At 42.7% G+C, this 16,479-nt stretch overlaps 1 protein-coding gene across 1 annotated transcript in view; it reads right to left on the reverse strand.

Moving 5' to 3' along the window:
- QPRT (quinolinate phosphoribosyltransferase) overlaps window positions 1-16,479 on the reverse strand; it is a 23,639-nt gene continuing 7,160 nt past the window's right edge. Inside the window, exons 3-5 of the mRNA XM_068244112.1 lie at window positions 8,128-8,402; window positions 7,104-7,235; window positions 1-1,535 (exon numbers count right to left, since the gene is read on the reverse strand). Coding sequence (XP_068100213.1) covers window positions 1,335-1,535; window positions 7,104-7,235; window positions 8,128-8,402 — 608 coding nt within the window. The 3' untranslated portion in view covers window positions 1-1,334. The remainder of the gene's footprint in view (window positions 1,536-7,103; window positions 7,236-8,127; window positions 8,403-16,479) is intronic.

Consider the following 16,479-nt stretch of genomic DNA (forward strand, 5'->3'; position numbering starts at 1 on the left):
ATCTGTACGGAATGTTCATTTATTGAGAGTTTTATGAACATAGGGAGATACCGCTTGCTTGGTAGTTGGAAACAGCCATTATTTCCCACAATGCAGTGAGGTTCCCAGACAGTAAACTGTCATGGTCATGACATCACACTGTCCCTGATGTCCGTGATGATCTAATTCAAGAAAAGGTAAAGATTTTTCGTGGAAAGGGGGGGGGGGGGGATCAGCTACTGACTGGGATGAAGTTAAACCTGGGTTAAAGTTCCTCTTTAAGAAAGCAATGTTGAACTTTGCCGTGTAACAATATGGCATAATTCCCTTGCTACTGAGGGTAGCTGATGAAGCTGCTGCAGCTACTGTGAGTCTTGTGACTCCTCTGAGCCAACCTGATAATGATAGAGTTCATGTTTTTGCCTCTGAAGAAGCAGATTTGGCCTGCAAAAGAGCTGTCAGGCACCTGACACCCCCATAGTCTCGTACCACTGTGAATACACAACTGGAATAAAGGGCTTTTAAAGGGAACCTTAACTGACTGAAAAAAAAAAAAAGAGTTTAACTAACCTGGGGCTTCTACCGGCCCCCTGCAGCTGCCCTGTGCCCGCGTCGGGACAAATCAATCCCCCGCTGCAATAACAAGCGGAAAATGCGCGGTCCTGGCAGTGCGCGTCCTGACTCACGCCACCGTCGCCATCCTGCTAGTGTGCAGTATGAGAAAATCTCATACTGCGCGTGCGCAGGACGGCAACAGCAGCTTGAGCGAGGACACATGCGGCCGGGACTGCGCAGGCGCAGTGGCCCACCGAAAATGAAACTAGCTTGCTGTGGGGGACCGGTGGATCGGTTTGTCCTGGTACGGGCACAGGGGGCCGGTAGAAGCCCCAGGTAAGTTAAACTCAACTTTAATCGGTTAAGGTTCCCTTTAAGGAGCAGTGCCTTGCTGTCCTTCTCTCTCTGCATGATAATGATAGAGTTCTACTGTGTACAGAGTCTCTGCAGAGAGCTCCTCACAACATGTTTCACAGCACATTTTCCACTTGTTAGACATTCAGAACCCAAGCACACACTTCCAACGAGTCCCCACCGCTGCCCTGGGGAACACTATGTTTAGACACAGAGGTGAGGTAAGGAGCACAGGCCATCCAGAGTCAGAGGTCAGAGTTGCAGGGCTCAGATGATGTGGAGGTTTGGGGTCAGGGTTTGAAAATGCAGAAATCCCAGAGTCAAAGGACAGGATTGCTGGGCTCAGATGGTGTGGCGATAAGTAGATCAGAGGTTTGTAGTCAATGTTGGAAGATGCTGAGCTCTGACAGGCAAAGACCAGAGTTTTCAGGACTCTGTGAGGGAGTTCAGCTGAAGTTCTGCATGCCCTTAGCCAGTTTGAGAGAAAAGTCAATATTGGGGTAACCCTGAGTTAGACAACCCATGGACACCACATCCACATGAGGACTGAGAAACTGCAGAAGATTATCTGTTGAGATTCCTCCAGAAGCCTCAACCACAACTGTGGGATAGGTCTTCTTCACTAAGAGCGCCGCTTCATGGAGTGTCTGGGAAATGATATAGAAGAGTATAAAGTTACTCATTTTTCATTATAGAATAGTAAAATGCTTTACATCCAGTTTAACCCTGTCCAGGCTACTCTCACTTTATCCATTTAACACCAGTGACCCATTCCAAAGAGGCTGGTATGACCAAAGGCCTGCCAGACGCCACTAGAAGTAAACATTTCCTCTGAGAGGTTGTAATTATCTTCCTCATCCTCTGTACGTCTAAACTTCATGTCTTGCGTTCCAGGACCAGGATTCACTTTTTGGGTACAATTGTGTTCTATTGATCCCATGTTTAAAGGACACCAGAGGTGTAAATAAACTAATGAAATAAACAATTGTATCTATCCTCCTCCTAAAAATGACTTTTAAAGATATTCCACAGTTTTATTTTATATTTAGATCTATTTTTTAAGTTTTTACTGTTTTATTGTTTTTGCTCAATGACACATTCATTGAAGTATGCCAGAGCTAAAATATATGAACATTTGTTTCCTTTTTATCACTTTCCTGCTCTCAAGCCATTTTCTGCTAGGAAAGTGTCTTATAGTTGTAATTTCTTATCACTGGAGGTCACACTGTAGTCTGACCCAGTCCTGACTCTGGAACTGCCACTTACATACCTGATGTTTAACTCTTTCAGGCAGTGGAAGAAACAAAAAAGGAACACAGCATAGTTATTTGTGTGCTAGGCACTGTACATATCTATTACATCATGTCACATGTCACCTCGGGTATCCTTTAAAAGAAGCTTTTTCAAAAAGAAGTCCTTCAGTTCTGAGATATTTAAGTTTCTGAGGTCTCAAAGAATACTAGGAAGACCAGACATCCTTTCTTCTATCTAGTAACATTTCATAAATACATATACACACACAATAATGCTAAATGCTCATTTGCTAAGACACAATAATAAACACCAGGTCCGATTTTTATATACCATAATACTGGGCCTTACTGTATTTATATTTAACTGACTGCACAGTGAAACTGCAAAAGTTCATTTATTTAAGTAATTCAACTTAAAAGGTGAGACTCATTACATGCATTACATTATATTTCAAGCCTTTATTGGTTATAATTTTGATGATTATGGCTTACAGCTTATGAAAACCCCAAAATCTAAATTTCAGGTCATTAGAATATTGTGAAAATGTTCAATATTCTAGACTCTTAGGCCCATATGCAGTTCACTTTTTCACCAGTGTTTTCTCCTAGGAGATAATTTTTCATCTTCTATCTATATATATATAAAAGTGTGTGTGTGTGTGTGTGTGTGTGTGTGTGTGTGTGTGTGTGTGTGTGTGTGTGTGTGTGTGTGTGTGTGTGTGTGTGTGTGTGTGTGTGTGTGTGTGTGTGTGTGTGTGTGTGTGTGTGTGTGTGTGTGTGTGTGTGTGTGTGTGTGTGTGTGTGTGTGTGTGTGTGTGTGTGTGTGTGTGTGTGTGTGTGTGTGTGTGTGTGTGTGTGTGTGTGTGTGTGTGTGTGTGTGTGTGTGTGTGTGTGTGTGTGTGTGTGTGGCGATCACTCGAAAACGGCTTGACCGATTTTAACAAAACTTGGTACACAGATCCCTTACTACCTGGGATGATATGTTCTGGGGGTCTCGCGGCCCCCCTGCACACCTGGGCGGAGCTACAAACAGCAAATCAGATTTCATCCATTCAAGTCAATGGAAAAAATGTAAAAGGCTGCCATTCTCACAGTAATCAAGCCAGAGTCCCCACACTTAGCACAGTTGGTCACTTGGTGACCGAGGTTACAAATCCAGGAAAAGTGGGTGGGGCATAAAACAGCCAATCAAATTTCATTTTAAATGGGAAAATGTAAACTGCAGCCATTCTTACACTGTTAATCGCAGGGTTCTCAAACTTGGCACATTTGGTCACTGGGTGGATGCGATTAAGATTCAAGCAAATGGGTGGAGCCTACAACAGCCAATCAAAATTCACCTATTGATTTTCAAGGGGAATATTTAAACTGCTGCTATTCTTACACTTTTAATGGCAGAGGCTTCAAACTTGCTACAGTCGGTCATTGGGTGACTGGGGTCCAAATTCACTAAAGGGGCGGGGCCACATACAGCCAATCAGATTTCCTTGGTGGATAAACTGCTTCCATTCACACATTTTTGATGCCAGGAACCTGAAAGCTCACACACTTGGCCATTGAGTGACTGTGTGTCAATGTTACAAAAAGTGGGTGGAGCCAAAACAACTTTTACTGGGAAAATATAAACTGCAGCCATTCTTACACCGTTAATGGCAGGGTTCTCAAACTTTGCACAGTTGGTCATTGGGTGACTGAGATTAAGATTTTGGAAGGTGGGTGGAGCCTACAACAGCCAATAAAAATTCACCTTTTGATTTTCAAAGGGAATATTTCATCTGCTACCATTCTCTTATACTGTTAAAAGCAGACTCCTCAAACCTGGTACAGTTGGTCACTGGGTGATTAGGGTCCAAATTCAGAAAGGGGGCGGAGCCACTAACAGCCAGATTTGTTTATTTTTCAATGGGAATATACAAAGTATTGATACCAAGGACCCCAAAGCTGATAAACTTGATAATTGAGTGACTGTATGTCAAGGTTTGAAAAAGTGGGCGGTGCCAACAACTACATTTTTAACATGGCAGGGTTCCCAAACTTTACACAATTGGCCACTGGGTGACTGGGATGAATATTCAGAAATGTGGGTTGAGCCTACAACAGCCAATCAAAATGTACCTATTGATTTTCAAGGGGAATATTCACACTGCTACCATTTTTACACTGTTAGTGTCAGAGGCCTCAAACCTGATACAGTCAGTCACTAGGTAACTGGGGTCCAAATTCACTAAAGGGGTGGAGCCACAAACAGCCAATCAGATTTGTTAGATTGATTTCAGCCATTCTGTTATTGGCAGGGTTCTCAAACGTGACACAGTTGGCCACTGGGTGACTGGGACTAATATTCAGAAAAGTGGGTGGAGCCTACAGCAGCCAATCAAAATTCACCTTTTGATTTTCAAGGGGAATATTTACATTGCTGCCATTCATGCACTCTTAATGGCAGAGGCCTAAAATCTGCTACAGTCAGTCACTGGGAGACTGGGGTTTAAATTCTGAAGGAAGCGGGCCAAAAACAGCCAATCAGATTTGTTTAATTTCAGTGGTAAAATGCAACTTATTGATGCCAAGGACACCAAAGCTCATAAAGTTGATCATTAAGTGACTGTATGTCAAGATTAGAAGTAGTGGGCGGAGCCAAAAACAACTAACTTTTTACATGGGAAAATGTAAACTGCAGCTTTTTTTACACTGTTAATGGCAGGGTTCTCAAACTTCACACATTTGGTCACTAGGTGACTAGGATTAATATTCGGAAAAGTAGGTGTAGCCTACAAGAGCCAATCAAAATTCACCTATTGATTTTCAAGGGGAATATTGAAACTGCAGCCATTCTCACACTGTTAATAGCAGAGGCCTCAAACCTGCTGCAGTCGGTCGTTAAGTGTCTGGGGTTCAAATTCAGAAAAGGGGCGGAGCCAAAAACAGCCAGATTTATTTGCTGTATAAACTGCTTCCATTAGCACAATTTTGATGCCAGGAACCCAAAAGCTCACAAACTTGGTCATTGAGTAGTGACTGTGTGTCCAGGTTACAAAAAGTGGGTGGAGTTAAAAACAGATTTTTCTGGGAAATTGTAAACTGCAGCCCTTCTTCACTGTTAATGGAAGGGTTCTCAAACTTAGCTGGTTACTGGGTGACTGGGATTAATATTCAGAAAAGTGTGTGGAGCCTAAAAATGCCAATCAAAAATCACATGTCACTTTTCAAGGAGAATATTAAAATAGCTGCCATTCTTGCACTGTTAATGGCACAAGCCTCAAACCTGGTACAGTTGGTCATTGGGTCACTGGCGTTCAAATTCAGAAAAGGGGACAGAGCCACAAACAGTGAATCAGATTTGTTTCATTTCATGGGAAAATACAAATTATTGTTGCCAAGGACCTCAAAGCTCACAAACTTGGGCATTGAGTAGTGACTTTGTGTCCAGATTGCAAAAAGTGGGCGGAGCCAAAAACAAATTTCACTGGGAAAGTGTAAACTGCAGCCCTTCTTACACTGTTTATGGCAAGGGCTCTCAAACTTTGCCCAGATGGTCACTGAGTGACTGAGATTAATATTCAGGGAAGTGGATGGAGCCTATAATAGCCAATCAAAATTCACCTGTTGATTTTCAAGTGGAATATTTAAATTGCTGCCATTTTTACACTGTTAATAGCAGATGCCTCAAACCTGCTACAGTTGGTCATTGGGTGACTGGGGTTCAAATGCTGGAGAGGGGCAGAGCCACAAACAGCGTATCTGATTTAATTTCTATGGGAATATACAAATTATTGATGCCAAGGACCCCAAAGCTCACAAACTTGGTCATTGAGTGTGCGTTAGTGTTAGAAAGTGGGCGGAGCCAACACCAGTCAAATACATATCCGGGCAACGCCGGGTCATCAGTGGGTGGAGACAAATACAAATTTCACTGGGAAAATGTAAACTGCAGCCATTCTTACACTGTTAATGGCAGGGTTTTTAAACTTTGCGCAGTTGGTCACTGGGTGACTGGGATTAATATTCAGAAAAGTGGGTGGAGCCTACAAAAGTGAATCAAACTTCACCTATTGCTTTTCAAGGGCCTCAAACCTGGTACAGTTGGTTATTGGGTCACTGGGGTTCAAATTCAGAAAAGGGGTGGAGCCACAAACAGCCAATCAGATTTGTTTCATTTCAATGCAAATTACTGATGCCAAAGACCCCAAAAGCTCACAAACTTGGTCATTGAGTAATTGTATGTTAGGGTTAGAAAAAGTGGGTGGAGCCAACACCAGCCAAATACATTCCCGGGCAACGCCGGGCAATCAGCTAGTTTAAAATAATTTTTCAGCACTTTGCAATTGAAAAAGTACCAAAAAGTAGGTGAAAAGGTACTATCAAAAATATTTTTAGTATTTTTTTGTCTGCTGATGATAAATAATAAATACATAATTTCTTGCCAAAACTGTTAGTGAACAAATGTTGGGAGGATTTTATAAATTGAGGGACAAAAAAGATGTCCCAGTTTATTTACACTTTCAGTAAAATCTGGTGAAATATGCAGGGCCGGATTTCAGGAAGGGCAACAAAGGCCCTGGCCTTGGGCAGCTGCAGCCCAAGGGGCACCTGAACATGAGACAGGGGTTGCTATATATTAAGGAGGAGTCTGAAAATGGGAAGCAACACATGAAAAAGGGGGACTGATGCCCAAAGGATCTGTTCATGAAAGAAAGGGACTTATAGTACATGGATTCACATGGAAGAGTGGGCTGCACATGGAATGGGAGGGGCGTCGCTGCACATGGAAGGGGAGCTCCAACATATTTGGCCTCTCAATGCACAAAAAGTATAAATCTGGCCTTGGATATATGCAGAGAAAATATACCCAGTATCTTTATAAGATTTCCCCAAGGGAGATATACAGGCAAAAGTCACCCTGTGATGATGACTATCAGTCCTTGATGACCCCTTCTACAAGGTATAAGGGAAAAAGTTGGGCACCTCTGGGCTAAAATTATCCAGCATGATAATATCGGCTCCGACTGCAGCAGCTTCTAGGGCTTCCTCCACCGTCCGGCACTCCACTTCCAGCTTCAGTGTGTGGCCAGCAACAGCGCGCACCCCCTGCAGAGCCTGTTGGAGAAACATGGACAGTCAGAGCAGCTGATGGGAACAGAACCAGAACCATTGACCATAAGTAACCACATTCCTGCTCTGACTTCTACACTGCATAAAGGGTTGAGCCTGACTGGCTGTCATATGTAAGGTCTCCATTTACAGTATTTATCCTTGGCTGCCTCCAGTTTAACTCGAAGAATTAAAAACATCACTGTGCCCCTCAGGTATTTTCCCAACCTAACAGAAGTTTTTGCATCTAGTGAGATAATGGGGCTCCACCTTAAAATAGTCCTTATAAATCATAACACAGAGATCCCTCAAGGTCACTAGTCACCCAAAAGTACCAACACACAGATACACCGTAATAACCAATCACCAGAAATAACACAGAGATCTTCAATCATCCATGCAGAAGGAACAGAGAGAACTCCACCCAGAATCATCAACACGATCTCCCCTCTCCCATTCAGGACAACACAGAAACCCTCTGCAATCTCCAATCATCCCCCCCCTCCCCCCAGATGAGCCACAGAGAACCCCATCACCATCTAGAATAATCATAGAAATTTCAATCCTCTCACCAAGCACCAAACTAGAACCAACACAGATACTGTCAACAATCGACTGACTAAAACCAACACACAGGCAGCTCACCTGAGATCACCGATCAACCAACTTTTATCCAATTACAACCACCACATGACACCTCAATGCACTGCAGAAGCTAAAGCCTGCATTCTGAACATTTCATTGTAGGAGGGATGGATATTCATGGAGGGATGGTATTCATGTTGATAAATGACTAACTTGTTACCGATCTGACCCATATTATGACATATTTTCTCTCATACCTTCATGTCACCTACCACACCTACATCTCATACACAGTGGTGTACATTTTCATTACCTGCTGGACTCCTCCCATTGCCCATACATGGTTATCCTTCAGCATGACCAGGTCACCAGTGCCGTAACGGTGAGTTCCAGCTCCACCCACCAGCAGGCCATACTTCTCAGGCAGACGAAATCCGGGGGTTGTCTTCCTGGTCCCGGTGACTTTCCCTGTCCATCCTGATTTTCTTGCTCGCTCTGATACTTGCCTCGCCAATGTAGCCACTCCACTGACCCTTGATAGGGCATTAAGAGCTGGACGCTCGGCCAGGAGGAGATCATTGAGTTGACCTGAAAAAGACCAGAGAATATAAGGCAATGTGGATTGAAGTGCAATACCATAGTTGGTTGGAAAGGATGAAGAGTTTTCGAATAATAGGTGTGAACAGCAATAATACAAAGCAGTGACCACCTCCTACCATTCTTCTAGTCTGCACACCTTTCACTGCTCTTCTCACTTCACCTCCAACTCACTTTCTACCTAAACTAGTGGTTGGTTTAGTGGTGACATTGGGTGGGGAGGGGATTCCATAACTGGTTTTGTAGCATTCTCACTGTTCCGTGCCTCCTTCTAGATCTCTACGTCACCTACTGATGACATCATATCTCTTTTTTGTGTCACACTTCAACTCATTTCACAGCTAAATGTCACCTTTGCTCTAATGTATCCACTGTATAAGGGAACATAGGGTATGGGACAGGAAAAGTGCAATGGAGGGACAAAACTGGAAATAAAAGCAGTGAAGTGTGATAAGATGGCAAGACAACCCAGTATTATTAGCAGCATTACCCTTTATATAGGAAACACAGGTATGTTGTTGTTATTATTTCCTTAGTATTTTAGTAAGGGGTTTTTTAGGACCATTGTAGCCCCTCACACACTCCAATAAGTTCTGGGTCACCATGAGCTTGCTGGTTAGTCTGTACCTCTCGGCGTTACAAGCCCTACTCCATAGAGCCAAATTAATCCATGCCTGCACTGATGAGGATCAAACAATCCGAAACAGTCTGTATGCATGTTGGGTTATTATGGCTCTGTACAAATTAACAAGCTGACACATCATTGCATTCCTGCGGTTCTGGAGGTGTGTTTAGCTTCTAAGGGTACAATGGTTAATTTGCATATATTCAGCAGTATTGCTCTGGGAGACATCTCAAGCTCACTCCAACCTGAATTATCGCAAATTCTTTCTGTATTAAGAAAGCAAACTTTTGTTTTCCTTAGTATTTTAGTAAGGGGGCTTTTAGGACCATTGTAGCCCCTCACACACTCCAATGAGTTCTGGTTCACCATGAGCTTGCTGGTTAGTCTGTACCTCTTAGTACAGTATGACTTACCGGTAGTTTTGTGTAATAAGAGGTAGAGCACCATCTTGTGCACACTGGTGTTACTGCAGTACATTAAAGTTCCTATCAGAGTACAGATTTCCTTAAAAAATATCTAAAAGTCATCATCACACCAGCAGTCCACATATAACAAGCCAAATTAGAAGCAGAGAGTGTTGGACTCTACAGAGATCTCACTAAAGGCTCTTTGGTTACCCTATAATCCTGCTAATTCTCAATAACTTAAATGCTAATTATACAACTTGAGGTTTACTATTATTATTTTTTATTTATACATCGCCAACATCTTCCTTAGTGCTGTATATAGTACAATACAGGCAACAGAGGGGAGTATAGATACATGAGCAGTTCAACACACTGTACAAGCACAGCTTCCAGCCACACAAGTACAAATACTTATACTTGTGAAGTTTGAAGAAAAATCACCAGTACTGGTACATGTTCCTTTGATAAAAAACACAAAACACAAAAAACTAGGGGGGGAGGGGGGGAGTGTTGTGGTGTCCTGCCCTTGCAAGCTTAAAGAGAACCTGTACTGAGTAAAATTATTTTTTTTTGAAAATACTTTTATTTGCAGAGAAAAAGCATATTCCATACAGTGGTAAGTCGTCCAATACAACAGGATTAGTAATAGAATTATAACTGTTTACATACAGAATACTTTTCGGTCTGTACATGTATGGTCTATTCCTCTGGTTTTTATGAACTACTCAGGGGTATACATTGTTCATGGACATTTAGGTATTAGTGCCTTTCTTATTATGTATAGCAAGAGTACTTTAAAACATCCATCAAATGTCTTCAATACAGGCTTGTCATTTTTGGGTTGGAGGGGGGGGGGGAATATAGGAAAGGAGGGGAGGGGGGAGGAGGGAGGGGGTAGTATGGATGGGGGGGGGAGGGAGAGGGGGGGGGGGGTGGGGAGAATGAGTTGTTTTATTAACATCAACTCAGAACATTAACATAACATCAAGAGTACTTAACAACAACAAGTAGAATGTCCACTATTAACATATTTTAAGTAGCGCTTTTCGGCTGTATATAGAGTGCGCAGGTGTTATCAATAGCTAATAAGGTTAACTGTACATGTCTGTCTGTTCAGGCTCATTGTGGTGGCACAGTGGGTGGTTTTTCCATGCACTGTACCCAGGCATCCCAATTTTTCTGGCATTTTATCCCTAAATTATTTGAGATCGCAAAGGTATGCTCATACTTATAGTTTAAGGATACTAGTGATTTCACCTCTTCTATAGTTGGTACCTGCGTGGACTTCCAGGATCTTGAGATCATTACTCTAGCTGCTATGAGTATATGAGCTACGATTACCCTCACGTGCATTGGAACTGTGTTCAATTTTATATTCAAAATTGCTAATTCAGGTACAAATGGGAGTTGGAATCCCGTGCTATTTTTAATAAGAGCAAATACCTGTTTCCAAAATACATGTAGATAGGGGCAGCTCCACCATATATGAAGTAAAGATCCTTTTTTCCTGCATCTCCTCCAGCATTCATCAGATTCTCCAGGGTGGAATTGGTGTACAAGATTGGGTGTATAGTACCATCTTAGGAGCAGTTTTTGTGATAGTTCCCAATGGGACATGCACTTTGATGCTTTGCTGTTCCACCTTATGGCAGTGAGCCATTCCTCCCTGGAGAAGCTTTTTCCCAGGTCTACTTCCCATTGTTGTATCTTCTTGTTATCTTTAATATTAGAGTGGTTTAGAATACCATATAGAAGAGATACCCCGCCTTTTTTCCTTTTCTTGTACGTGAAGAGGTAGATAATTTCTTTGTGTACAAGAGGCTTTCTCACATCATAGGGGGCCAGACAGTGCCTCAATCTTAGAAATTTATAGAAGTCTGTGTTGGGAATATTGTATTTGTGGTGTATCCCCTCAAAGGCCATAATAGTGTCATCTTGGAAAATATTATTCAGTTTCTTAATACCCTTTTGGGTCCATGAGGATAGGTCAAGATCTGGTGATTGAGCTTGTATCCATTCTAGGGGTATATCTAGTAACCTAATGTCTTTTTCAGGAAGGGGTTTTGTATGATATATTTTCCATCCTTCCAGTGTAGCAGATATGGCTAACGTAGAGCTAGGGTCTTGGGGTTTTTGAAGAATACATTGAAGGAGTAGGTTTTTAATAGGGATATCAATGCTGGCGTTTTCAATTTGTACCCAATTACGTTCAGATTCCTTAGTTAACCAGAAATAGGATTGGTCTAGTATTGTTGCTACCCAGTAGTTTCTTATGTTGGGAACTCCCATGCCGCCGTCCCTTATGGCTGAGGATAAGATATTCTTTGAAAACCTTGGTTTTTTTCCCCCCCAAATGAATTTATTTAGTATACTTTGTAGTTTGTTTAGGTATGTTGCTGGTAGCGGGATTAGTACCATCCGGAAGGTATATAGGATTATGGGGATCACCATCATTCGGATAGTGGCAATTTTGCCTGCCCATGAGAGAGAAAGCCTTCTGTATTCAGCGCATAGCTCTGCAACTTTTTGTGCCAGGGGTATATAGTTTAATTTAAAGAAGCTCTTGGCAGATGGACTTAATTGGGTGCCTAGATAAGTAATAGACTCTTGAGTCCATTGATAGGGGTATTTTTTCTTTAACCTCTCTATTTGTTGCGCAGGGATGTTGATACATAAAATTTGCGACTTGGTTTCGTTGACCTTATAGTATGAGACGTTTCCAAATTGTTGTAATAAGGATTGCACTGTAGGTAGGGACTCTTCAATGTTTGATAGTGCAATTATTACGTCATCTGCGTATAGACCTATAATATGGTCTGTATTACCAATTTGGATGCCTGAGACTTTTGAGTGGGAGCGAATAGACTCCGCCAGGGGCTCCATCACCAAATCAAATATTAGCGGGGATAGGGGGCACCCCTGGCGGGTTCCATTCGTAATATAGAAGGTATCTGATAGCAGCCCTTCAGTAAATACTTTAGCAGACGGCTTGGAATATAAGGCAAGTATAGCGTCATATATAAGGCCCCTGAATCCAAATTTATTAAGAATTGTTCTAAGGTACCCCCAGTGCACCCTATCAAAGGCCTTCTCTGCATCCAATGATAGGAGCAGAGAAGGCCTTTTAGATTTTTCGGCCACCTGGATAATGTTGAAGAGGCGTCTGGTTCCATCGAATGCATTCCTACCTTTTATAAAACCCACCTGATCATGTTTTATCAGTTTAGGCATGATATCTGTTAATCTGTTAGTAATGATATTGGCATAGAGTTTTAGATCCACGTTAAGGAGAGATATTGGACGAAAATTGGCTGGGTTGTCTGGGGTTTTGCCCGGTTTGGGCAGGGTTACTACCAGGGCCTGCAGCATTTCCTCAGGGAAAACTCCTTCCTCGGATGCGAGCTGATAGACCCTGGTAAGGTGGGGGATGATTAGTGGTGCAAATGTTTTATAGTATTCCCCTGTTAGGCCGTCAGCACCTGGGGATTTTTGAAGTTTTAGATTATTAATTACTTTAGTGACTTCTGTTTCTGTGATTGGTGCATTGAGATACGTCAATTGCTCCTCTGAAATCTGAGGTAGTTTGACTTGTTGTAGGAAGGTATTTATTGCCTCTTGTGTGGGTTGAGGGGTTCTGGAGTCAGACTCTAGGTTATATAGGGAAGTGTAAAACTCTGCGAATCTGTTGGCTATATCTTTAGGATTGGATAGTTTAATACCCTGGGGATTTAGTAAGTATGGGATTTTTGATTTGATTCTCCTTCCTTTAATCTGTCTTGCTAGCATTGCACCTGCCTTATTGCCTTGAGCGTAGAATTTCGCTTTAACTCTAGCCCACTTGGTTTCAAAGCTTGCTACTAGCTCTTTTGAGAGGTTTTGTCTGGTTTTTTTCAATTGTATTAGTATTTCGGGTTGGGGGTTGTTTTTGTGTGATTGTTCTAATTCTTGGATATTTTTTAGCATTTGGGAGATTTTATATTGGTGTTCTTTTTTTAGTCTGGAGGCTAGTCCTATGCATATTCCTCTGATGTATGCCTTGTGGGCGTTCCAAATTGTAAACTGGGATACGTCTTGGGTATTATTGAAGGTAAAGTATTCGGTGATGGATTGTGAAATTTGGACTTTTGTTCTTTCTAGGTTCAGGATGTGGGTTGGGATTCTCCAGGGAGGGCAAAATTTGGTTTTGTTTAGTTCTCTTATGGTTATGCTGATTGGCGCATGATCGGACCATGTAATGCTTCCAATTGTAGCTGCGATTGTATCTTGGAGCAGGATATTGTCGGTGAGTATTAGGTCGATTCGCGAGTATGTTGAGTGTGTGTGGGAGAAAAAGGTATAATCTCGCTCAGTGCCGTGTAAACATCTCCATGTGTCTGCTAGACCTTCTGCCCATAAGGTTTTCTGTATGCTTCTGTTTTTTACCCTTTTGGGGTTGGAAGTGTCTACTACAGGGTCTGCAATAGCGTTGAAGTCTCCTAGAACTAAGAGGCTACCTTGTTGGAGAGTTTTTGCCAGCTGTATAGTTTTTTGAATAAATGATATCTGTCCCTCATTCGGTGCATAGATATTCACTATAGTATAGGTTTTATGATTTAATTCAGCAATTAATATTAAGTACCTGCCTTGTGGGTCAGCGTGTAATTGGATCTGTTTATAAGTTGTTTTGCTGGAGATTGCTATTAGGACACCTCTTTTTTTCTGGTTACATGAGGCTAAGATGACAGTGGGGAATAACGGGTGGGTGCATTTTGGGGTTTTTTGTTTATGGAAGTGTGTTTCTTGTGCACACATTATATCGGCCTTAGAGTCAATTGCTTCTTTCCAGAGCCTTGACCTTTTATATGGGGAATTTAATCCCTTAACGTTTATCGATACTATTTTCATATTTAGACATATACACAGGGTATCTGTTAAGGTTGATCGGTGTCAACATATCATATACAGCATGCACATTGACGTTCAATAATGTATAATCTATCATGTGGTGGACATTCAAAACTGTTAAACTTAAACTAAAACATATGAAAAACTGAATTATTCTCCCGAAGGAGATTCCATCCACTTTGTGGCTAATGATCATTTCCCACCGTCTCCGGTGGTTAGCCAGTGGATGCAGGGCTGGGGTGTTACAGCCAGTGGGTTATACAATAAAATGCACAAGGTGCCCCTGACTGACTGAGCACCCCGACTCCCGGCTCAGTTATTGGATTGTTACCCAGACTGCTAGCATGGGCTAGAGTAGTAAATGTTAGTCTTCCTCAGCGTTAGGAGGCGATGCTGGAGATGCGGCCCTGGATAGGCTTCTAGAGTTGGCTAGATTCGGGTTCGACCCCACTGTTTCCCACTCATCAACGCATCGAGCAGGAGACGCATTTTTTGAAGCATTGGAGGCGGTAGAGGGGGAACCTGGGTTTGAGGATAAAGTTCCTGCTTTCTTGATAAAGGACATTACGTCTTCTGGGTTATGTGCTACAATAATCTGTCCTTGATAGGTGATGAGCAGTTTGGTCGGGAAGCCCCATCGGTAAGCAATTCCCGAGTTGCGGAGCTTCTTGGTTGCTTCGGTAAAGCTCTTCCGGAGAGAAGCTGTAGTTGCCGAGATGTCAGCAAAGAACTTAATGTCTTTGTATTCCTCAGGGAGATCAGGGGCCTTCCTCATCTGCGCCATTAGCTTATCTTTAATGTGGTAGAAATGAATTCTAGCTAGAGTGTCTCTGGGAACAGATTCCGGAGCTGCTTTAGGTTTAGGGATTCTGTGTATTCTGTCTATCAGAAAATCTTCTTCTTTTTGTGAAGGGAGTAATATCTTGCATAGCTTTATCACAAACGCCTCCAGATCAGCGTTTTTAACTGACTCTGGGATGCCCCTGAACTTGATGTTGTTGCGTCTAGAGCGATCTTCCTGATCAGTTAATTTGTCTTTCATCCATTGTACCTGCTCCTCTAGGTTATTGTGAGCGTCCACTAACTCGTTGTGGGCAGTGGAGAACTCCCCCATTTTCCGTTCTATGTGGTCTGTACGTTCCCCGAGGTCATCTATAGCATTTTGGAGCTCTCTGGAGGATCTAGTAATCTCCTTGTGTAACGTGTCCTGCATGGTTAGAAGCATGCTTTTGAGGACAGTGTCTGTGACTGTGTTGCCAGTGGTGGGGAAAAGTACTAACGGGTCCTCAGAGTCACTATCTGCTGCCTCGTGGTTTTGCGCTGCAGGTTTTTTATTGGGCTGCAGTTTGGGAGGGGGATCGCCGGTTCTCTTACCCTGGCTGCTGTTATTCACCGTGCCCTTTTCTTTGGCTGCAGCTGCTGTGAGCGACCTTGTGGCCCGTTGTCGCTGTGCTTTGGCGTTGCGATCTGCGTCCTCCTGGGGTTGGTCAGCGCCATCTTGCCTCTTTGCTGTGGATTGCTTTCTTCCCGCCCCGAAGAATTCTGTGAGCTTCCGCGGCGATTTGAACTTATTTTTTGCTGTCGGCATGTCCGCTCCGCTCTCCGGAACTTCTCCGTGCTATTCAGTAGGTGATTTGCTGCCTGGGATGTCTGTTTTACTCCGTTTAGCTGCCGGTGGGTCGGGAGCTAAGGTCTCATGCGGCCATCTCTGTTCGCGGCCAAACCACGCCCCCCCTGAGTAAAATTATTTAAAATAAACACTCGAGGTAACTTCAAATGAACATTACATAGTTACCTTGCCATCAGTTCCTCTCAGAAGCTCACCATTTTCTTCTGACAATAATCCCTCCCAGTTCCGACAACATTTTGTCAGAACTGAAATATATCAGTTGCTGTCAGTTACAGCTGAGAGGAGAACTGATGTGTCCATGTTTCCCTATGCACAACTTCCAGCCACACAAGTACAAATACTTATACTTGTGAAGTTTGAAGAAAAATCACCAGTACTGGTACATATGTTCCTTTAATAAAAACACAAAACACGTAAAACTAGGGGGGGGGGGGGGGGGGGTCCTGCCCTTGCAAGCTTAAATCTAGAGGGTAGGGGCTGTAGACACTGTGGCAGGAAAGGATAACATTGCTCACATTTGTA

The sequence above is a fragment of the Hyperolius riggenbachi genome, chromosome 7 (assembly GCF_040937935.1).
Source record: "Hyperolius riggenbachi isolate aHypRig1 chromosome 7, aHypRig1.pri, whole genome shotgun sequence".
NCBI classification, from domain to species: domain Eukaryota; kingdom Metazoa; phylum Chordata; class Amphibia; order Anura; family Hyperoliidae; genus Hyperolius; species Hyperolius riggenbachi.